The 22854-nt window shown below is 42.6% G+C and overlaps 3 protein-coding genes across 4 annotated transcripts; 2 read left to right on the top strand and 1 right to left on the bottom strand.

The window, feature by feature from the left end:
* Positions 1-206: 206 nt before the first annotated feature.
* Tsc1 lies at positions 207-7469 on the top strand. Of its 2 annotated transcripts, none has more exons than XM_065481915.1 (17): positions 207-341; positions 637-923; positions 1096-1213; positions 1282-1417; positions 1479-1775; positions 1842-1915; positions 1973-2270; positions 2328-2566; positions 2621-2780; positions 3084-3410; positions 3636-3909; positions 3966-4126; positions 4191-4418; positions 4482-4719; positions 4770-4927; positions 4982-5288; positions 6124-7469. In XM_065481915.1, the coding sequence occupies exons 2-17, from the start codon at positions 821-823 to the stop codon at positions 6162-6164; spliced, it is 3159 nt and encodes a 1052-aa protein (XP_065337987.1). In that variant the 5' UTR covers positions 207-341; positions 637-820; the 3' UTR covers positions 6165-7469. The 2 variants fall into 2 exon arrangements, with proteins under 2 accessions (XP_065337987.1, XP_065337986.1); XM_065481914.1 differs by having other exon boundaries at positions 275-447.
* On the bottom strand, positions 7453-10072 carry LOC135938306 (putative RNA polymerase II subunit B1 CTD phosphatase RPAP2). The gene is made up of 7 exons (XM_065481917.1): positions 9862-10072; positions 9488-9562; positions 9306-9426; positions 9086-9250; positions 8028-9031; positions 7718-7867; positions 7453-7660 (listed from the first exon to the last, which is right to left on the bottom strand). Exons 1-7 carry the CDS (start codon positions 9888-9890, stop codon positions 7495-7497), a joined length of 1710 nt encoding a protein of 569 aa, XP_065337989.1. The 5' UTR covers positions 9891-10072; the 3' UTR covers positions 7453-7494.
* Positions 10073-10298: 226 nt separating this feature from the next.
* On the top strand, positions 10299-22828 carry Not1 (CCR4-NOT transcription complex subunit 1). The gene is made up of 31 exons (XM_065481911.1): positions 10299-10624; positions 11045-11242; positions 11297-11477; positions 12102-12200; positions 12253-12401; positions 12456-12896; positions 12950-13077; positions 13133-13388; positions 13455-13724; positions 14323-14435; positions 14496-14646; positions 14699-15098; positions 15498-15670; positions 15729-15853; positions 15908-16097; positions 16212-16361; positions 16418-16561; positions 16712-17122; positions 17177-17311; positions 17365-17521; positions 17577-17914; positions 17969-18124; positions 18380-18520; positions 18580-18792; positions 18872-19768; positions 19938-20177; positions 20232-20513; positions 21068-21271; positions 21332-21737; positions 21891-22158; positions 22217-22828. Exons 1-31 carry the CDS (start codon positions 10523-10525, stop codon positions 22299-22301), a joined length of 7203 nt encoding a protein of 2400 aa, XP_065337983.1. The 5' UTR covers positions 10299-10522; the 3' UTR covers positions 22302-22828.
* Positions 22829-22854: the final 26 nt, after the last annotated feature.

The raw sequence follows: 22854 nt of genomic DNA, 5'->3' as shown, positions 1-22854 counted from the left end.
GAAAAATGCGCGGTTGCGTGCTGTAAATAATTCTATCTCTCTTTTACCGAGAGTGGGGCCTCAACAAGCAGCCTGCCTTTCTTTCAATGTCATTTGCACACGAGGAGCGAGCTGGGATATTGCGCGCAAAAAGCGGTGTGAGCAGCTCGCAAAAATTGGCAGCCTTGACTCTGGCATCGACTTATCGACCGATGAGTTGAGAACTTCTGCTGTAAGACAGAGTGGGCTCATGCGAGAGTGCCGAGAGTGAGACACAATTAGGTTGGCAACGCTTATTCCGCTCTAACATGGCGAGAACTAGTGTCGATTTTTAGTCAGCTGGTCGCCTGCCTATCTTGCTGGTAACACGTCTGTTTTTATCGCTCTCTGTCCACAAATTGGCTGCCGTCCGAGGGGGACATGCAGTTGGCGAGTTACAGACGTCATCAATCTCTCATTCGTACTTAGGTCAGGCCCGATTGATGAATTTGGGGACCTCTCTAGCGCTTGACCCGCTCGCGGTGTAGACTGTACCCAGACACGGTGCCGATCGTAAAAAGCGCATTGTTTTTTAACCACGTTTGCGTGCGAGACGCGCTTGACCTTGTTTTGGTAGTGTCCGAGTCGGCTTCCACTCTCGTCTATTTGTTTTTGCAGGTTGCAGGCCATGTTAACCACCTGGGGAGCGGCGTTGGACGATCCGAGTCGCTTGGCACTTGAACTAACAGAGACGAGTCTAGTGCTGCGTTTATGTTTCGACACTCGGCGCCGACCAACTCCTCTGATTGTCTGACGCAAATAATAACAACAAGGGAGAAGTCGTTCATCAACAGACTTCACCATGGACGTAACTCAAGCGTCGGAGCTGTTTGAGCGGCTCGAGTCACACGAACCCCTCGTCGTTGATGAAACCAAGCAGATTTTCCACAATTTCTTCAACAAAAGTAATTCTGCGATTTTGTCACGTCCGCCGCTGCTGTCCTTGACTGTTTTATTTTCGCATCGATTAAGAAATAGTCTTAATTAGCTATTATATTTCATTGTTAAAATTTTTGAATTTTCAATTTTATTAATTTTTCCCCTACATCGCTCACTGGTAAAAAATTTAATTTGCAGCTAAAGACAACTGGTTAATGAATGGATTCTTTGACCGCTACCTGAATACAAATTCCAGCCGCGTCATTGACGTCATTGTTGGCGTACGAGAACCTCATGACTTCCATTTGTTTGAGAGGTAGATTAAACACTGCAGTTTGCTCAAACAAGCACACTCATCTCATCGCAACTATAATTTATTTCCAGAATTGCTGATTCTTTGAGAGGGCAACACAAACTTCAGGGACTCACACTCTTTGGATACATTGTGCGGAAGCAACCTATCTGGCTTTATCGAATTGCTCAGCACCCTCTCTTGAAAGAACTGCTGAAGTTACTCAAGGTTCGTGCTTAAGCTTGCAATCCTTGCCGTCACTTGATGATTATCACTATTTATTTCGCAGGTGGAGACGGAGATAGTGCCGATGATGAGTGCTTTACTGGTTTTGATCATCTTGCTGCCTATAATTCCTGGCTACGTCAAACCAGTTCTGCATGACATCTTTGAGATCTTGAGCCGACTTGCCTCCTGGAAATCAAACCAAGCAAAGTTGTCAGAAGAGCACCTTAACCATTTGCAGATTGGTCTCTATTTTCTATTCCAACGGCTGTATGGCATGTTTCCCTGCAGCACTTATCATTTCCTCAAGGCCCACTACTGCAGACAAGAAAACTTGGGCATTTTCAAGCACACGATCAAGGTGAGATCCACCAGAGTTGAATTAGAGCTTTTCTAAATTCCCCCTCGTGCCTCTGTTGCATTGCAGCCCATGCTGGAGACTGTTCGCTTCCATACGCTGTTGGTCACAGCCAATCCTGAAACGGAAACCATGCAAGAGAGGTGGGGTCCAGACACAATATTAATAACAGTTAGGGCTAATTTTTACTCTCGGATCAGGTGGATGAACAAAGGCCATCATGATGTGATCATGGAGTGTGCTGAGTTCGCCCTGGAGCGACTGTATGGGAATGTGCAGAGGGACGCCGATTCCAGTGCTCAAAGCACTCAAAGGCATCACGCCATGATGGATCGATCCACCAGGAACTTAGAGGAACGGCTACAATTCTCAAACGCCAGCCCTGTCGCCTCCCTTACTTTGCAGACGGATGCATGGTCACCGAGTCTGTCTTGTTGCCTGGACACGCCGCCTGCAAGCAAGATATCTCACCCGCACACTCCTGTTACCCACAACAAGGTACGTTTTTGCCACCACCTTTGGCACCGTTGGGCGTTGATTTAATTCGCGTAACAGTCCTACAGTATTGGCTACCACCATGAAGGTTCCTCTCCCCCAGAGGCTGGAGTTGAAGCAACCCCAGAAAACACACCAGTCAAGGACACGCGTCCCTTGCCTCAGAAATTGCCTGTTGCTGGCTCAACTGCGGTCCGAGCCCTCAATCTTTTAGGGAACAAGCCGAATTCGTCTCGCAGCACAAGCCCAAATCGATCAACTCCCGCTTCCCCTCTGCGGAAAGAGCCGTCGCCTTTTCAGTAATGCACTTATTGGTTTCTTTTCAAGTAAAATTCAGCTCTTGTGTCTTGTAGTTTTGGTGTCGAGGAGAGAGTCAGTAGTACCGTGTTTCAAAAGGTTCTGTCGGAACGGCAGAACTCAATTGAGGGGCCTAAGAAAAACGGCATTGCGGCTTTTAACAATAGTCTGGAACTCAAGGACCAGCCACTGATGCCTAGAACAGCCCCTGTGATGGTTAGCAAGATTTTATTGTTTTATTTGTCGACACCATGCCTATGAATTCATGCGAGGATATGAAATTTTGTTCTTCACATTGAATTTGCATAGCATGTGGTTCAGGATCATAACAATAATTCAGTCTATCAATTGTGGGGGGATAAGTTTTAAGATACAATGCTGTCTGATTATATGAAGCTCATATGTGGTATTTAATATTGTTGTGATCCTGCTCGAACAATGAAGGAAGAGTTAAAATTACTTGCACACCCTTATACAAATTGGATTAAAACACAATTGAAAAAGTCATTTGGTGCATAGGTGGAGAACACAAGCCACGAGCAACACAACTGCAAGACATTGAACGAATCTGGAGAGTACGAGGAGTGCCAGTACGCTCAAGGGTCACCTTGCACTTCAGAAGGGCTGCACATGCCTGACAGCCAGTCGTTGCTCACAATTGCGAGGAGGGTTCGGTCGCAGGCACGAGACAGGTACAACAGTCTGTGCTCAGCATCATCTGGAACGAGTCCCAGCGAAGGACCCAACTTCCCTATCACCACCAAAATGCGCCGCATCAGCTCTTGCCCTAACATGAAGAGACTGGATGAGAAGGATGAGCACAAAAATGAAGAGCGTGACAATAATGTAAAATACAAAAAAGATGTTTATATTAGCAATTTTTATTTTTCCTGGATAGATTTAAATTTAAGTGAAGCAGTTTTATTACTATAACAGATGCATGCACTCTTTTATTTATTTATTTTTTTCTAATTTTGACTCCCTCTAGGTTTCCAAGCGTCAATTATAGCTCATTAAATAGTATTAATAATTGAAGTTCACTGCAGATCGGTAAATGAATGTTCTGTACAGGTTGTAGCTGTGAATGGAAACGGGAAACTTGGGAACTTGATACCTGTGAAGGAGTGTTTGTCGTTGGGCACCCAGACGTCACTGGACCAGTGGCCCAATCAGCCCTATGAGCATTTAATTCCAGCCGTTTACCCAGCCGGCCAGCAAGATCCAGTCTACAAGAATCAGGGGTTTTCGCCTTATGAGCTGTTGGAAGAGTGCATTTCGGTCGCAATCGCAGACCACTCAATTCCACACCAAAAGCATGACGCCCGCAAAGAGAACAAAGCAACAGGTTTTTTACTTTCGTCTAAAGTGCTCCCAGTTATTATCATCATCTTAAATTTGAAGGAGCTGAATCCGAGGTGAAGTCGCTGAAACTGCAGTTGAAGTTGATGTTCCTGCAGCTGCAGTTTGAACGTTACAGAAGAGAGGTGCATGCTGAACGAAACAGGAGACTGGCTGGCAAGTCGAGGTCAAGTAGAGCTCTGGAAGAGCACAACGCTGCGCTGGTGTGACATTTTTCTATTTCTAATGCAAGGGATGAAGTCTAATGGGATTATTTATGATTGGCAGAAAGAGCAGATTAACTTGCTGCAGAAGGACATTGATAGGCTTCAGACTGAGTTGGATGCGAAAAGGAAGAAAATGATGCAAATGGACGATGAACATGTAGAAAACACCAATTTTTGGCAGGGAAAGTTTTCCAACTTGGACAGGGAGAATCAGTCGCTGCAGTTAGCAAACAAAAGTCTCCAACAGCAATTGGCGCAGCAAAACCTGCATATCGCAGATTTAAATAAAGTATGGTTGCTTGCTGTTTTCCTAGCGCAAGGCGTTGACTAACATATGATTCGATTTTTGTAGAGTGTTGAGAAGGCACACGCCACAATATTTGATCTGAACAGTGAACTGAAAAACCTCCAAGAAAGTGCCAGTACCAGCGAGAGATTATTAGGAGAACTTAGCCAGTTGCAGAAGCAGACAGTGCTGATGGGGGAACTTTTCTTGAGGCATAAGGAGCAGCTGGAAAAATTGCCTTTGCTTGCTCAGAGAGATGAAGAGGTTGTCAGGCTGGATGAATCTTGCAAAAAGGAGATATTTGGTAGGATCTTGGCCTTCTTTTAATATGTTAATTATTAACCGCTCTATTAGATGCCAAAATGATGCTTGAGTCGCGAAGCTCCAATCTGGAAGCATTGAAAGCTAGGGTCCTGGACCTAGAGACCTCCAATAGCCGCAAGGAGAATTTGATATCAGAGCAGAAAAGACTACTAAAAGCCACGAAAGAGGAGGCGGCGTCATGTCAAGAGGTAAATAGTTCATCTTAAAATATCTCAACAAAAATTTATCAACTCTGAATTCAGGCTCTAGAGAACAAGTACCATCTTTTGCGAAGCATTAATCAGAAGTATGAAGAAGAGATCTTGAAGCTGTCGGAAATGAACGAGAGCTACAAATCTCAGCTAGACGCGAAGCTATCAAAAGCTATCAAACAAGGCGGACAAGGTCCTCTGGCAGACACTCTGTCCAGGAGTTCGTCATCGGCCTCTTCATCTGTTACCACTGCAACAGCACTGACTGACATCACCGACCTGCACTCGCTAGTGGATCCGCGGCCCGGGCATCCCTCAGCTTCACCAGCTTCCCCACTCTTACGCGCAACAAAATCAGGTCAGTTACCTATGTATGATTTTTGTATCGGTGCATCTCTTTCAAGATGGGCGACCCCTTGATAGCGAACAACTTCGTGTCCTAATAACATTGTGAATTAATAACATGTCGCATGGGCCTCATTGGAGGAAGCCCAATCTATAAAAGGACCAGTTCGTGTTATCACCTTTGCACAAGGGTCTTTTAATGAAATGCTAGGCATTTGTCCCGTGAAATTAATTCACGCATGTTTGAAAGGTGCAAGTAGCGAGTCAGTAAGCTTTCGCAACCCTCCCAAATCCAAATGGAATCGTGATCGCAATGCTAGAGAATCAAATTAAGGCGCAAATCAGCCCGCACTTGAATCCTAAACATCGCTATGATCCTCACAATTCAAGTGCACGCAAAGCATGCGTCATGCTATACCTAATACGAGTTAAGCACCTATCGAAAATTTTGGCTCGCGTTGTTAAGGCATTCTCAGGAGTGTCGAAGCAATGGGAGATATTTGAGCAGTTGAATGATCTTGGGATTTAATACTGGCTGCCCAATGTCAGAGAAGGCAAAAGGTGGTTAGTTTAACTACTTGATATATACTCAAATTGATCAACGGGCTGGGAGGCCGACTCGCCACTTGCTGGTATCCGGCGGCTTTATGGACGAAAACCTGGCGTTTCAATTAAAGACCTCAGTGTGGGGTGGCGAAAAAAGATGGCCCAAGCTCCTCTGCGGCCACTCGTGCGCCATGTTAACCGCTCAGCAGTATAATTGGGACCCGGTGAGCTCATTGCCCACGGGTTTAAAAATCACTACTGATTTTTCCATGCTCTATAGATATTACGCATCATTGTTGCAGATTCGGCAGCAACCTCTTCTTCGGCAAGCCAAAGAAACTGAAGTAAGAAGAACACGGCAGCTAATTCATTATTGGTACGATTCCTCTTGGTAAAATCACCCCATGTAGCACTGTTATGCTAATTTTTTTTAAGAAATTGATCATGAAGACTGGATATATTTAAATTGTACTCGGAAAAATTTGCCAGTCCAGCACAGCCTTTTAATTGGAGGGACTGACGTAGATTTGAGATGGTCTATTTAGAATACAACCTGAACATAATATACAGACACATTTTAATCAATGGCAAAGTTGTATCAATTTGGCGATTGCTGGTACTTGGGTTTGCAAACATACGGTGCTGTTTTGTGGAATCGATGATATACTGGCCGTTAATAGCGTTTTGAGAAACAATTCTGTTGGCCATTGGTTGCTGAAACACCGATTTTTAATTGATGTTTTAATTGGTTCTTGTTGCACTTTCAATGAAAATACTCAGTTTATAAGAGAAGATTTGAAATGACTGTCAGATGATTTCGATCCAGGTATTTTTGGCTTGTTGTTGTGTTGTTCTATGAAAAGCTGCCAGTGTACACCATATCAAGCTCAAATTTGCACTCATTCATTGTCAGTTAGGAGTTTGAGATTCTCCAAGGATTCTGCTCATTAAAATAGTGTCACTTAAGTTCTCATAATCAGTTATTAAGAAACCCAGTTTCTAAATCAAAATAATTCTTGAAATTGCAAATTAATTCGCTTTGGCAATAACCGACGGAATTTTGTGGTTATTTCAACCGACAAATTCTTTCACCAATTTAGAGCGCAAAGAGATCGGTGAATGTCTCCGTGCAAAGCTAACCGCGATTTTGAATAACTTAAAATGCTTGATGCTCACGACAGTTTCTAGTCCAATATTTAAAACCTATGAATAGCTTGTGTGACACGCTGAAGGGGTTTTGTCAACAGAACTGCGCAACAGCCACTGACTGAATACCTCAGTTGAAACAATCGACTTTAGGAAAATTTGCGAGTAAAGTTCCTATTTTCAACACACAATATGGTTACAGCTTTGACCTTTGCACTTATTATAATCTCTGCCAACATCTTGCTTTGGAGAAGATAATGAAGTAAACCACTTCAGCAATATATTTGGCATGTTTTTGTTTCATACTGCATGAAGCCGCCTTGTCAAAAGTTGTAAAATCGCATCCTGCGGTGGTGGTTCTGAAGATCAAATTACTTGTCTAGCTTCGAAACTTCTACATTTTCATGCCAATTTTATGAATTGATACACAATGTGCCAGTTTAGCATTCATTTTGTGGAAGTTTCTAACATAAAAAAATTCCATATTATGTTGCAAAAATAATTTTGACTTTATTTTAAAAATCCTATTAAGTGTTTGTCAACTTGGCTAAAATTCTGTCAACATCAACAAGTTGGATGATCAGCAGATCAAGGAAATCTTCTTTGAGGTTGCAGGACTTCAGCATCGCCTTCATGACTTTAGTGCTCTTTTTGCTGACAAACCTCTGTGGATCATGGTCGCTTGAAATCAACCTCAAATTAAGAAGGTAAAATTAGTCGGTTAGTCTATACTTTTACTGATATACTTACAATTGCAAAACAATGAGACCCATGAAATTCCACTCTTGAGGTTTCATCATTATGTTGTGCGCTGTCAGATCAAATGTGTCAGCTAGCATTTGCATCTTCAGCCCGAGATCATCGATAGCAATCCTCAAAATTTCAGCAATTTCTGGAACACTTCAAGTCCAAATTTAAGATTCCTTGTTGATGTTAATAGTGAAAAACTAATGGAAACTTTTTTTATATTACTTAAAAAATTAAGCTTTCTTCGTATTTTCAGTCAATCAAATTTGAATCTCTTCTTACTTGTCATTGACTTAAAATGAAAATTACTTACATTTTCTCCAGTCTGGTTAGGATTATCTTCTTTCTTGCCTGCTTTTGCTCGTATCTGTCCACAATTGGAAGGATGGGTGAGACCTTAGAAGATGCAGGTGGCTCTTTCACATAGCTGGTTTTGCCCTGGTAAAAAGCGGCCACTTTCAACTCCAACTCGGAGCATGCTACGCGGTCATCCTCAGGCTGTTGTTCCTGTCCTTCCTTTTCGCTCAGCGTTTTGCAGATTTGCAGCAGCTTGCTCTCAACCGTGGGTTTCCAGTCAGGAGCGTCACTAGCAGAGGATAGCGAGTCTATTTTGCTGCGAAGGCGCTCATACAACTTCTTGGCGCCCAGCACCATCTGAAGGGTATCCATGGTGAACCATTCGTTGATGAATTTCACAACCTTTTCAGCGTCAAATTTGACAGACTCAGGCCTCGCATTGCATGGCGCTCTATCTATGCGCTTGGGCACTTTCCTGCTCCCTTCGCTTTCAGCTGGAATCTGTTCCACTTCGACAGGTTCTTCCTTGTGTTCGGGACGCATTTTAGGAATTTTTGGGGCCCTCGGGATCTGAAACTGCGACAGATTCACGTCGCCCCCATTTGCCCAGCACGTTGTTGCTGGTCTTTGGGACTCCACGGGCACCTTCTTCACTGCAGGTTCACTTTTCCTCTCCTCGTGAAACGAATAACAAACTTCCATGTCTCCAGCCTCACAGTTGGTTGAGTTTTCTTTTATTTCTAATGAATCGTGATTGAAAATTCCATCATTGTGGTACTGTTCCAATTCGGCGAAGGCAAATGAATTGACAGTCGGTCTTTCCACTTTTACTTTCTTTTCTGATATATTCAGCGAATCGATCTGCATCGCAACCTCTTCTCCAGGCTTGCCCGAATCTCCAGTATGGGTGAGTAGGTGATAGTCATGATGGACTTCGTGTTCTCGAAACCAAACTGGACTAGACAAGACTTGGTCCTTGAAGTAATTAGATGCTTTGTAACACCAGTTGCTGCAATAATTCTGTAAGTGCAAAGAAGTTATAAATACTTATTCGCGCGCGTGTTGACTAACTACCTTTCTGTCTGTCAGGTCGTACACTTTATTTGTAGCTGAAGATATGTGAAACTGCTTTTTTGGAACAGGTCCCAATAAATTGCTGCAGACTGGATAGCCACAGAGTTTGACAATCGCTCTCTCCACAACTACATCATCGTAGTCTGTCTGAGAAATGTATTTTACCTGCACAGAAAAAAAATGTCAACCCGTTCACGTGGTAAACAAAATGCAAATTAACATTTTCTAGGAGATATTCCTCCGAAATGTCCTTCTCCAAGAGTTGCTCAATAATTCTCCTTGACCTCTTGAAACATTCTTGTTTGTACTGTATTGATGATGCCTCCGTTTTTTCCTTTGCACTGAAGAGTAAAAATGAAATTGAAAATTTAACGGAAAATTAGAGCGACGAGAAATTATTACCGAGCATCTCGATGATCTCGATACTGCTGGCTATTTTCTGTCGATTTTTCCCCAACAGTCACAGTTTTTCCATTACTGAAATTGCAAAGCATTACACACTGATACACATAATTTTTAGACAGCGTAAAAATATATTATAAGAAGTGTATTTGTCTAATGGTGCTGTGTCCTCCAGTGTTCGAATACATATTTGACAAAATGCCAAAATTTGTGGAGGGCACGAAAACAAAAAATCTAGAGTTTACCACAAGCATGGTTATACAATATACATGATGTGTATGTATGTATTTCATTTTTTACATTATTACATACATGTGTTATTCATTCTACCATGCCATCTAAACATTTTAATTTTATTTTTTCTTTGAACTTACATTGATTTCGGGAAAATTGTTCGTTCCATGATACAACACAACGGAAGTCTGGTAAAACTCCTAAAATTTTGTTGCTGGGACGAGGAGATATTATTATTTAATTTGTTTTATTCGCTCGAACGCTGAAACGTGAGACGTCAGGTGCTGCTTTCGGCTCGTCCAACCAAATTGCTGCCTCTGAAAAGCAGCGCCGCTTTGCGCGTTATAGAGAACTAAAATTTTTAACTTGTGGATAATCTTCTGCTCTAGTGATATTCGTACAACATGATTTTACCTGAAAAATTATTCTTTAAAGCAATTAAACTTTAAATATCAAAAGTTTTAAATTGAAAAAAATATATAATATGTTGAATTTACTAATAAAATGATATGAGCAATTTTGGTTTTCCGGTGAAACTGTTGGCTAAACTGACAATGAGTCGCTGAGAACGGCAACGTTGGAAGATGGAGTTATCGGCATCGGTTGTATGTGATGATAGGCAGCCATGATAATATTGTGAAAGTGATATTATTATTTTACCATCCCGATGGTGACCCATAAAGGACTATTTCGACCTAGTAGTAATTGTTTGATTGTAAATTACAAAAGGAGGCGAATTTTGTGGTACATTGAGGAGGCTTCAAGTGTGTTAGAAGCTTTCGAAGTTGTCTTCATGGAACTATGAACCTGGATTCGTTGTCTTTTGCCTTGTCACAAATCAATTATTTGGTTGCGAATTTAACGAAGAAAAATTACAAAACAAGTGTTCAAGAACTATCCTGTGTACGTATCGTGTGCAAAGTGCTAAAAAGTGTGGTTTTGGTCAGCTTGACCTATCTCAAGTGCATGGTCGCTGTTGTGCATATCAGCGCTTAGCATCCATTCCCCCTCTTTTTTGTTGCGCATCATTTTGCTGCATTTTCCATTTTTCATTTCCATCCAAGCTAAGGATTATCAATTACGAAATATCCCAACTCACAGACTTCCATCCAATACTTTGTTTTAATATTTTTTGCATCAGGCTATTCCACTCATTTAAATCGATTTTTTTTAACTTCTGTCACACTGACTGTTACCATGTGTGCGCAATCTTGACGTTAGCATTTTCTTTTGTTTTTAATTCAAACATAGCTTATACCCTTAGACACGTTAGGTTTACAAAAGCTGAAATAATTTAACGCGCTCATTTCTTTTGACTTGTAGTTGATAGCCTTGCACGGTGAAGAGGCAGACCGACATCTGTTGCGAAGTCTCTTTTCATACATCGAAGTTGGAGCCACATCGGACAAAGGAAGTCAGCAAATACTGCTGCTCCAGCAGGAGTGCGCCGCCCTTTTGTCCAAGTCTCGACTTGTTGCTAACTTTTGTTACGCATTCGAGCAAGCGGTCCAACTTCTAAAAGTACTGCTCAATAACCTTCTATTTAACCATGCGTCTAACTAACCTCACTTCTAGAGCCCCAAGTCGTCCCAGCAGCTCCTGTCTTTGCTGAGTCGATTGTTGCGCTTTTCCCCCATCCAAGAAGTCGTTCTTGGCCTCAGCCTTCTGCACTCCTCAAACTCAGACACCAAAAGCCAAGCTCTTGGATTTCTCAAGCAGAAATTTCCAGAGTTTGTCCGAAGTGTCGTTGAAGCAGGTATGTTGCATTTTAATTCTTTTAAATCCATAAGTCAATGGATCATTTTCAATAAAACTTCATATATTCCTATTCATCCACCCATATAAACACGAAATAGGTACAGGAAAGTCCATTTCCAGCTCAGCGTGCGTTCCCTGTGCACAATTTGTGCGCCCATGCTCCTATGAACACTCAGCAAATGTGTAAAAGGAAATACTAAAGACACAAACATGATGGAGCTCATGCTTTATAAGAGCCAATCTAAAAAATCATACACCCAACACCTATCACACAAGAATTGAACAAAAAATGTTAACCCAATAGTCCAATACCAAGAATTTATTTCATCATAATGACCGTTATTGAACTGCTTACGTAGGACTTTAATTTGGATTACTCAAATGAAGATCCCTGCGCATGCGGATACATGACACGCTTGTTATGCTGATTCTCTGGATAGCCAAATTACACAAATGTGTCGCATTTTTTCCGCACTCGTAAAGGTTAATAATCAGAAGCCGCACCGCGCAAGCCAAATATAATATCAAACCCAACCATGAAAGCAGACGATCATTTTGTAATATAATAGAATCTATCTCAACAGTAAAATTCATAATATTAAAGTAACCCTTAACTTGGCAGAACCTGGAGCGTCCAGCGACGAAACTACCAAGGACTTTGGTACTGAAGCACTCCACTTTATCCTTGCCAACGTCACAGCGTTGTCGAGTGATACTTTTGGTGATTAATCTACCCCTCAAAACAACTGGTTTTACCAATCAATTTCTTTCAGGAGTCAACCCCGAAACATTTGACTTGTTTCTGGAACAAGTGTGCAAGAATTACAGTCCTGAAACTGTACCTGAGATTCTTGCGCCATTCCTGTACAAATCCACATTGGACATATCTGTTGATATGCCAATTGAGCCTCCCTCGAAAATGGTTAGAAGCATGCCAGCGGCTGAACTGCGTGGTCTGCAATTTTTCAAATTTCAGATGGACAATTCATTAGCAGACTTGATAATCGAGCTCGGGTATGGCTGTTGTTCCTCTGCGGCGGAGTGCCGCCGGCAGCTGTCCAGCCTGGGCAGAGAGATCACATCCGCAGCCATTGCCAGGGTTCTCGGCGCCATGGTGCGCACCCACACAGGACTTGACAAGACTTCTAATTTCTACGCGGACAAAGAGAAACCAGAGTCAATACCACTAACATGGAACGTGGAAATTTTCGTCCAGGCTATCAAAGAGATGGCACCGAATCTGAGATGGGACGACGTTGTCAGAGAACTCGACTTTAAAGAATTCCGCGTCAACGACAGGCAGGGTCTCACCTTGTTGATGACTGCCCTCAGGTCAGGTTTGCAGGCACAGGGTTTCCATCCAGATCTCTTCCCTATCGAGCACATCTACAGAGCCTGGGAGAATGCTGAAGGACAAGTATTACACACGTATTATTCGTCCGTCCGATCTTCTAATTCTGTCTTCTCCAGTTGTCGTTAGTGCAACAAATTTTGAAGAGTCCTGATGTCTTCAGCTTCACCGACTACACGTTCCGTCCAGTGGTGATCGACACCTTGAAGGTGCCTCCAGACTCTGATAGCAAGGACGCGAACACTTGGTACTGAGTTTAAAACATGGAAATAACAAGGTCTTAGAAAAAATTGCTCATTTAGGCGCTCATTGGATCTGTTGGAGACTTTGCTGTATCTCTGTGATCGTGGACTGTGCAGCCCAGTCACTGAAATCTTGAAACCGGTTCTCAATCTGTACCCAGACGTTCTCGCGCTTGGTCTGCTGCAAGCTAGCACTCAGAACGCGCAGAAAAGCTCGATGCAGCTGCGGAAAGATGTGCTGTCTGCTCTGCTACCCACATTCCTAGCCAACCACTCAAACTCGGCAATCATCCTTCACACTGCTTGGCATGCTCAGGTGAGAGATCAGTTTGATAACCTAAAACCTGCTGAATCCTAATTTTTAAACTTGTTTGATCCACAGAGCAACGCCTTCCAGCCTGTGGTAATGGCGGCCATGGCTGAGTATTACATCAGAGGCGAAAACGATCAGACAAGACTTACTAGAATTCTCGACGTTGCACAAGACTTGAAAGGCCTTTCCATGCTGCTGGCAGAACAAACTTATCCCTTTGTGATCGACTTAGCTTGTCTAGCCTCCAGACGAGGTTTCCTGAAGTTGGACAAATGGCTTAATGACAAAATGATTCAGCAAGGAGAGCCATTCATCTCAGCTTGTGTCAAGTTCCTCCAGGTTAGTTTTTTAGCTTCATCTTATTCTTTGATAAGATCGGTTTGCACAGCTCTCAAGTATAAAATCACTAGCTTGTCATCTAACAAGGAAACTTCAAGGATGCTTTGATTTACAAGTAACAATCTCATTGGATACACAAAGTATTGTAATTTGAAGTGAGTTCATTGGTAAAAACTTATTGGTTGGAGTTGCGATTTACAGGGTTAAAAATCAGCTGATATTCTCAAAATTGGCTTTTAAAATTTCTTTGTTTAGTTCTGTTTATAAACTGCCTTTTAATGTAGATTCAAAATTTTATTGAATCGTTATTATTTACTACCAACTTAAAAACATATCAAATTCCTGTAGAATATCTTAAAATTATTGCTCCATAACTCTCTAACACATTCAAAATTAAAAAAAACTTTATGTTAGCTTTCAGTGTTGAAAATTAATTGATTAATTCAACCACTAACTATGATTACATCCTAACAGGTTTCCTTGTAAGTTGTGTCAATCTTTTTGCTTTAATTTTTTGAGAGGAATCAGCAATCATTTCACGTCATATCTTGATATTGCATCAGCAATTAAAAGTGAATTTGCTAATGTGTCGTTACAGAGACGCACTCCTCAGGTGCTTGGCGGCATTGTGAAAGATGACACCGCCAAGGCAGCTCAACTTCCTCAAGATCAGCTCGCTCAAATGGTCATGTGCCTGCAGGCTTTTGAAAAGTGGGTTTTTCCCCAAACACTTGATTGACGCAGTATAATTGAAAGCGTTTGTCTTTACAGGAGCGTATCCCACGACTTATCTGAGATGATTAGCACGACTGTTGCCAACTGCAAAATTCTTCTAGGCAACCCACGCCAAACCTTGCCAGGTGCCATAAGACCGAGACACAGTATTGACAGTGCGTTTAATCCAGCTGGAATTAATGCACAGGTACACTTGCTCTTTTAAACTTGCTTGAAAAATCTGACCTCGCTCTCCCTAGTTATTCTCAACCCCACAAGTGGACAGCTTGGCCAGCATTGGATCAAGTTTGAGCAGCTTATCGTTGGGCGGTGGAGTTGGCAGTGCTCTAGGAGCGCACACCGCGTCCGCGTTCAGCATGCCAGGGTCGCCAGGACCATTAGTGTCAACAAATCTCGGTCCGTTGCTTTCCAACTCTCTTGGGTCCCAGGTGTCGACACCAGCATCTCCTTCGCGAATAATCGGCGCCGGAGTGGCGTCCACCAGCCCATTCAATCCTTTGCTGCCGCTCAATGCTCAGCTGCATACTGGAGGGCCTGTTGGCTCGCAGATAACATCAACTGCCTCCTCTCAAGGCATGTCTCAGACCTCCCTCAATCCCATTGGGGGCCCTCCTAGACTAGAAACTTCTTCTGACAAAGGTAAGTCATACAGGTCTCTTTCTGGCTTTGAATCATGCAGGTTTTAGATAGTAAAAATCTGCAAATGAAACAGGTAAGTAATGGAACAACATAAAGCTTAAAATGAATTTTATTCGACAAGTTTAATTCATTTTATTCATTGTTTACAATTGAGCAATATTGATACTGCAGCATCGTTTCTGCACTGTTGAGATCAATTGCTTTGTGAATTCATGAAGGTTTCTTGTCTCTGACTTACACCTGTTTTTCAAATTGTATTCCTATGTGATTTAGATTATGACCATTATATTAATTTGGCCCTATCAGCTCTACCAGTTCATTGAATATCACAGAAATTTTCTTTCATGAAATGCCTTGTTTAAATGAGTGGATCAAAACTAGTTTTTTTTTCTGTTTTAGGAGAATCCTTGATATTTTCGGAAAACACCCACATGCTGTCAAAAGAAGTGGAAGAAGAGGCTAATAGCTATTTTAAGCGAATTTACAACCATCCTCCTCATCCAACCCTTTCAATTGATGAGACTTTGGAAATGCTCAGGAAATTCCAAACATCACCCAATCAAAGAGAAAAGGTACCAAAATCAAATTTGGATAATGATTGTAAACTAAACTAACAATGATTATCTTCAGGATGTCTTCACTTGCATGCTACGCAATTTGTTTGAGGAATACAAGTTCTTTCCTCAGTACCCAGACAAAGAGCTATACATTACTGCTCAACTATTTGGTGGAATCATTGAAAGAGGGCTTGTCAGGTATTACAGCTAAAATCATGTGTGTTAAATATATCACTAACACGCATTAAGTAGCTATCTGGCGCTTGGATACGCTTTGAGGTATGTGCTGGACGCCTTGAAACAATCATATCAAAGCAAAATGTACAACTTTGGCATCACTGCCTTGGACCGATTCAAGGGACGCTTGAAAGAGTACCAAAAGTACTGTGAATATGTCTCTCAACTGCCTAACTTTAAGAGCTTCCCACCAACTTTGATCGAGGTAAATCAATCTAGCTGCTAGTAAAATATGACAATTATTCTTATTAATTAATCCATTACAAAAAGTTAAGACCTTTCTATTCAAACATGTTTGACTGATTTTTCATGGCTCTAGTATGTTGAGAGCGGCATGAGAAGTGTAGAACCTTCAGTGACAACAAGCAATTCTCCTGCACCCAACGTTGCAGCAAACTTGCCCCCGTCTGTTTCAACCACAAGCAGCACAGCTGTGAAGTCAACAATTGGATCTGGCATTCCTTCAAGAGTAAGTATCATAACACTGTACTTAAATGTTCACACACTTATCATAATTTGATATAGCCTTCCATTGCTATGGCTACTAACATCGACACACTCTTGGTGGCGACTGAAAAGGAGGAGAAAATCATTGCTCCACCAGAAGTGATGCAGGATAAAATCGCATTTATCTTCAACAACCTGAGTCAGCTGAATCTGCAATCAAAGGTAAAATTTTGATGCTCTTTGCAAATTTTTAGATAGTACATCATCTCCATGTTGGGAGTTTCAGATCAATGATTTTATTTTTTTAACTATACCAAAATTAATTTTAACGCCTCTTAACTAAAATTATTTATTTATGACGTTTTGTTTCAGTGTGATGACTTGAAAGACATAATAACAGATGAATACTGGCCATGGGTAGCTCAGTACTTAGTAATGAAGCGAGCTAGCATCGAGTTTAACTTTCATGCTCTCTATTCAAATTTCCTTGATGTCCTGAAAATACCTGACCTGAACAAAATGGTTGTGAGAGAAACCTTCAGGAACATCAAAGTCCTACTTCACAGTGATAAAAAAGGCATCGCCAATTTCTCAGACCGATCTCTGCTGAAAAATCTGGGACACTGGCTTGGAATGCTGACCCTGGCCAAGAACAAGCCAATTCTTCAAAATGACATGGACTTAAAAGCTCTGCTTGCTGAAGCGTATCTCAAGGGCCAGCAGGAACTGCTGTATGTGGTTCCATTTGTGGCCAAAGTCCTAGAAGCTTGCTCCAAAAGCAAGGTACTCTTTTGAACTTCAAAATCAAAGTTCCTCCACTAATGTGTGTTTGTGTAGGTTTTTAGGCCACCAAATCCATGGACCATGGCCCTCATGAATGTGCTAGCAGAACTGCACCAAGAGCAAGACCTAAAACTCAACCTTAAGTTTGAAATTGAAGTTCTATGCAAGAACCTGAACATTGACGTTTACGTAAGAGATGAAAGGTACGCTCTGATTTGTCCATTTCACGTGATCACTTGCAGGACCTGAAGCCAACGGTCTATCTCAAAGACCAAGACAAACTGCGCACCCTGGAGATTCAACTGTCGCATCCAGCCAAGCCTGAGCCGCAGATTTCCACAGGCAGTGTAGTCACAATTCCGACCAGTGCTCCTGCTCCAGCACCGCAGCCACCCACAAGTAAATTTTATCTAAAACAATATTAACTGAAAAACTGAAAAATCCCCAACCGTAGCAACGACAGAGGAAATGCCTCAGCAGATGGTTTCTGCGGCAGCCACAAGCTCAGCAGCCACCAGCACTGGAATTGTCGCCACAGCCGGCACCCCAACGCCCGCTCTACCGTCTGGTCCACCTGAGCCAAGGTTTGCCTACCACGAAATTCAAGCAAACAACTTTGCCGCGCTGACGGCACACATTGTGGTGCCCCCTCTGCCTCTATTCCAAGCTCAACCCTCTCTCAAGCAATACATCAAAGGTGCGATCGAGCGCGCTGTTCAGGAATGGATGGCACCTGTCTTGGATAGGTCAATAAAGATTTCCCTCACGACTTGCGAGCAGATCATCAAAAAGGTTTGAAACGAGTAAATGTCCGAAAGATTTGATTGCTGATGTTTCGTTTTTTAGGACTTTGCTCTTGATCCTGACCCAGATCGAATGCGTGCAGCTGCCCATCACATGGTTCGCAACTTGACAGCAGGAATGGCCATGATCACCTGCAGAGACAGCTTACTTGTGGCAATCTGCAGTAACTTGAAGTCAGCGTTTGGAACTCAGCTTTTGGTAAGTGACTTCCAAAAACTAAACCATTTAGGTTAATTTAAGCGAATGTATCTCAGAGGGGAAGGGACTAAATGTGATGTCATTGACAGTGGCTCTAAGCCCATTATGAATATACATTTGTTTGAAATGCTGTGTTTTAGGCTCGCCTAATTTACAAAAAAAACATTTGTTGATCAGTAAATTAACAATGATTGCTTGTTCATTTAAGTATAATTGATTTTTGTACACAAATTTGATATTAAATGTCCTTTTCAGAGTGCCACTGCAAGTCACAAAGAACTTGTAGATCACACTGCTACCATGGTTGCCCAAGAGAACATTGAACTTGCCTGTGCGTTCATACAGAAAACTGCCATTGAAAAGGCCATCATTGAAATCGACAAAAGACTAGCCAACGTAAGAATTCCGCTTTTGCCTGCAATTTTGCGAACCCCCTTGTAAAAATTTCACTTTAGGAACTTGAAATGCGCAAACTTGCCCAAAACGAAGGTAGGCGGTATTGCGACTCACTTGCTCTCAAGTACCAAGCTGAAAGGATGCCAGAGCAAATCCGCCTCAAAGTTGGAATGGTCACACCTCAGCAAATGACTGTATACGAAGAGTTTGCTCGCAACATACCCGGTTTCCAGCCGCTGCCAGAGCGAGAGGCTCTCATGATGCCCCCACCGGTGCGTAACTTATTTTCCTATCTGAAGTTGCATTCCCACAATTTACGATTGAAACCCCAATATATTTAAAATTTCACAGAGCTTCGGAACTGAAACTGTTGCCACTGCAATCATACCTAGAAGCACAGAGCCAATAGCTGTTGATCCTCTTGGCCCCCAGTTTGAAAAGGTCCGACTTGAGCTGGAACAGTGGATCCAGACTTCCTTCTCTGGGCTGAGCAACACTCTGGTGAGCCAGCTGCACTCACTTCATGAAACCATGATGCTTGTGAGGAGCTCGCGCGACCCGACCTTTGCCGCCTCCTTGGTGCAGAGAGTGCTGGAGAACCTGCACGACTGCACTCAGGCCCAGGGTATCGAGCAAGAAGCCCTCAACCGATTCAGAGACATCAACCTGTGCTGCCTAAAAGCTATGCAGGACCCTGCAGCTTTTGGAATACAGTTCACCAACAAACAAGTGGCCAGGAGCCTCATGGACGGCCGCGAAGAAGTCCGTTACAACCTGGACATTGTCAATGTTCTGGTGCACTCGCACCTTCTCAACTTGGCCCTGCTGGACAGCGGCATCGCCCAAGCCATGGACAACGGCAACAACTTTTTGGCCGTCTCCTTTGGCATGTCGCTTGTGCAGTTGTTCTTGATCGATGACCGAAACGTGTCAGTCGCAGAGAGCGACCTTTTTAACACAATCGAGACGCTCTTTAGGATCAGCATGTCCGGCAGACAGGTGCCAGATGGATTAAATAGTCTCATTGAGATCATCAGAGCGAACCAAGACCACAACCTCTTCTCAGACCGTGCCATGGGAGGCCCAACATCACACATTCACTCAGGAATTGTGCAGGCGCGTGAGTTTGATGACCCACAGGGCCTGCTGGAGAAGACCGAGTACCTGCTCAGGGAGTGGGTCAATATCTTCCACTCGCCCTCAGCAAGCAGGGATCCCACCAAAGCTTTCAGCGTCTTTGTGCATCAAGTAAGTGTCTTTTTGCTCCCTAAAAACTTACCTTTTAATTAAATATCTTGAAGTTATTACTTGAACCATTATTTTACAAGCTCTAACTAAATTACGTCTATGCATAGTTCATTATTTTAAAATTTATTATCACTGCGTCCCAAGCCCTTTTACAAATAATTTCTTGCAGATGAATGTCCACGGAATCTTGAAGACAGATGACCTCATCACAAGATTTTTCCGTTTGAGCACTCAGATGTGCGTCGACTTGTGCTATCGCGCTCTCGCCGACCAGAACAGCTCCACTCCTGTTCTCGTGCGAACCAAGTGTTTCCACACACTTGACGCTTTTGTCCGCTTGATCGCGTTGCTGGTCAAACACTCTGGTGATGCCTCTAACAATGCCACTAAAGTGAACCTTTTGAACAAGGTACTTCCGTACCGTTCAGCTGCCGATCACAACTATTACACTCGATGTCTACAGGTGCTGGGCATTGTGGCTGGTGTGTTACTTCAAGACCATGAAGTGCACCTCACAGAGTTCCAGCAATTGCCTTACCACCGAATCTTCATCATCCTCTTCCTTGAGCTCAACACACCTGAGCCAGTCCTCGAAGTGATTAATTTCCAGGTGCTCACTGCTTTCTGCCACACTCTGCACATCTTGAGGCCATCTCACGCGCCTGCATTTGCCTACGCCTGGCTAGAACTGGTGTCACACAGGGTTTTCATTGGCAGAATGCTAGCCATCACCCCTCAGCAGAAGGTAGGAGATTGTCTTTTTTCCTCTCACACATTCATTGTTTGTCCCTTTTACTCAAAAATGTCCACGATATTTTTCACTTGTGTGAGACGCTTCTTTTGATTTGCGCAATTTTTCACTTGTTTTTTCTTTATAAATCTGATTTATTTGTTGTTTCACATTGAGCATGGTCAAATTCACTTTTGATTTAACTAACTTCATTAACCAGGGTTGGTCTGTGCTAGTTGAAATAAAACCAGAAAAAAACTGCAGAGTAGCAAATAACTTTTTGGCTTGGTTAAAAGTTATTTTCCATGCTACTTGTGCACTCATTGTCTCATTGATCAGATTCTTATCAACAGTGTGTATGAGACGAGTCAATTGTGGCGTATTTGAAGTTTATTCCGTTTTCATTCTGTAGTATTTATTTTATCAGTTTCAATAATATCAACTTGGGAGAATAAACTTTAAATTTGTGTGTCATCACTCATTTAATTGTTTAATATTGTAGTAATAAAAAATCGAATTAAATCGTTGTTCTTAATTTGCAGGGTAAACCAATTGTTCGCTTTTTTCAGGGTTGGGGCATGTACGCGCAGCTCTTGATTGATCTTTTCAAATTCCTGGCTCCATTCCTGAGAAATGCGGAACTTTCCAAGCCAGTGGCGCTCTTCTACAAGGGAACATTGCGCGTGCTGCTAGTGCTGTTGCACGACTTCCCTGAGTTCCTCTGCGACTACCACTACAGCTTCTGCGACGTCATTCCTCCCAACTGCATTCAGGTAGGTTTCAGTTGATTCTTCAGTCCTGTCGAGCCTTGAACTGAATTTGTCTCTCAACAGATGAGGAACCTTATTCTGTCTGCCTTCCCGAGGAACATGCGCCTGCCCGATCCGTTCACACCCAACCTGAAGGTGGACATGCTGCAGGAAATCAACCACGCGCCGAGGGTGCTCTCCAATATAGCCTCTCTGATTCAGCCAGCCACCTTCAAGAAGGACTTGGACAATTACCTGAAGGCAAGGGCGCCGGTCACCTTCCTCTCAGAGCTCAGGGGCCACCTGCAGATCAGCCACGAGCCTGGTCTCAGGTACAACATCAAGCTCATGAACGCCCTGGTGCTGTACGTCGGGACCCAGGCCATCGCGCACATACGCTCCAAGACTCTGCAGCCCAATATGACCACTATCGCGCACTCCGCCCACATGGACATATTCCAGAATTTGGCCGTGGACCTTGATACTGAAGGTAAGCCTAAAAAATGATATTTATTTCTAAACTCAGGCTAAAATATATCGGATTTTACCAAAATGGCACTATTTCATTACCTCAGGTTAAACCAAAATTTTGTTAGCAATAAACCTTAGCAAAGCCTGTTCAAATGCATTTTGTCTTCCCTAGGACGGTATCTCTTCCTGAACGCGATCGCCAACCAACTGCGCTATCCAAACAGCCACACGCACTATTTCAGCTGCACCTTGCTCTACCTGTTTGCTGAAGCCAACTCGGAAGCAATCCAGGAGCAGATCACTCGAGTGCTGCTGGAGCGGCTGATTGTGAACAGACCTCATCCATGGGGCCTGCTGATCACCTTCATTGAACTCATCAAGAATCCGATCTACAAGTTCTGGAACCACGAGTTCGTCCACTGCGCCCCAGAAATCGAGAAGCAAGTGCTGATATTTGGTCATAGTTGATTCTCTAACAGGATTTTTCAACTGTTTCAGGCTGTTCGAGTCGGTGGCACGCTCCTGCATGGTGCAGAAAGCTCAAGCCCAGCAGAACTCAGAGATGGATATTTCTGGAGAGTAATAACATTCAGTTTTAATTCTACAACGTTTCAAATACTGTCAAAGTCACACTCATTTTCACATTGATTTTGTTCAACCCCAGAAGTCTGCTGGTGGTCTTGAAATGAAGCATTTTGTGGTTACATTTAATTTCGAAGAAACAACCACTGGTAGGAAATAGTTTTGATTTTTTGTAAGCCTTAGTGTTCCGAGTACTTTTCAACTGGTACGAACAAGACAAAAGCGGAATCTTAGCAATGTACAAAAGATGAATATTTACATGATAGCATGTGCGCTTTCATTTGACTATGTGATTATGAGAGTGAATTTCATACACACAAAAGGAAGCAGGAAATATTTTTTATTGGTTGAAGAAATAAGGAATGTTTGTACATTACAAGATTTATAGAGCTGATTTAATAACGTCAAGGTGATAATTGATTTTCACTGAAAATGTTTTGATCTTTTGTACATATTGATAAGGAAACTCGGTTAAGATGTAGAAATATGTAATTTAGTGGTAATAAAAATGGAAAACAAAAAAATAAACTTTCCCGTTTTTATACATTTAATGA

The sequence above is a fragment of the Cloeon dipterum genome, chromosome 3, assembly GCF_949628265.1.
Source record: "Cloeon dipterum chromosome 3, ieCloDipt1.1, whole genome shotgun sequence".
NCBI classification, from domain to species: Eukaryota; Metazoa; Arthropoda; class Insecta; order Ephemeroptera; family Baetidae; genus Cloeon; species Cloeon dipterum.
This window is presented reverse-complemented; position numbering and strand designations above follow the sequence as displayed.

Coding starts and splice junctions, on each gene's coding strand:
- Tsc1 (XM_065481915.1), top strand. CDS start 821: ATGGACGTAACTCAAGCGTCGGAGCTGTTTGAGCGGCTCGAGTCACAC. Junction 1,214..1,281: donor GACTTCCATTTGTTTGAGAG/GTAGATTAAACA, acceptor ATTTATTTCCAG/AATTGCTGATTCTTTGAGAG. Junction 2,271..2,327: donor CTCCTGTTACCCACAACAAG/GTACGTTTTTGC, acceptor TTCGCGTAACAG/TCCTACAGTATTGGCTACCA.
- LOC135938306 (XM_065481917.1), bottom strand. CDS start 9,890: ATGGAACGAACAATTTTCCCGAAATCAAT. Junction 9,251..9,305: donor AGGAATATCTCCTAGAAAAT/GTTAATTTGCAT, acceptor TTTTCTGTGCAG/GTAAAATACATTTCTCAGAC. Junction 7,868..8,027: donor CTAACCAGACTGGAGAAAAT/GTAAGTAATTTT, acceptor TTGGACTTGAAG/TGTTCCAGAAATTGCTGAAA.
- Not1 (XM_065481911.1), top strand. CDS start 10,523: ATGAACCTGGATTCGTTGTCTTTTGCCTTGTCACAAATCAATTATTTG. Junction 12,897..12,949: donor GGGAGAATGCTGAAGGACAA/GTATTACACACG, acceptor TGTCTTCTCCAG/TTGTCGTTAGTGCAACAAAT. Junction 13,389..13,454: donor ACACTGCTTGGCATGCTCAG/GTGAGAGATCAG, acceptor TTTGATCCACAG/AGCAACGCCTTCCAGCCTGT.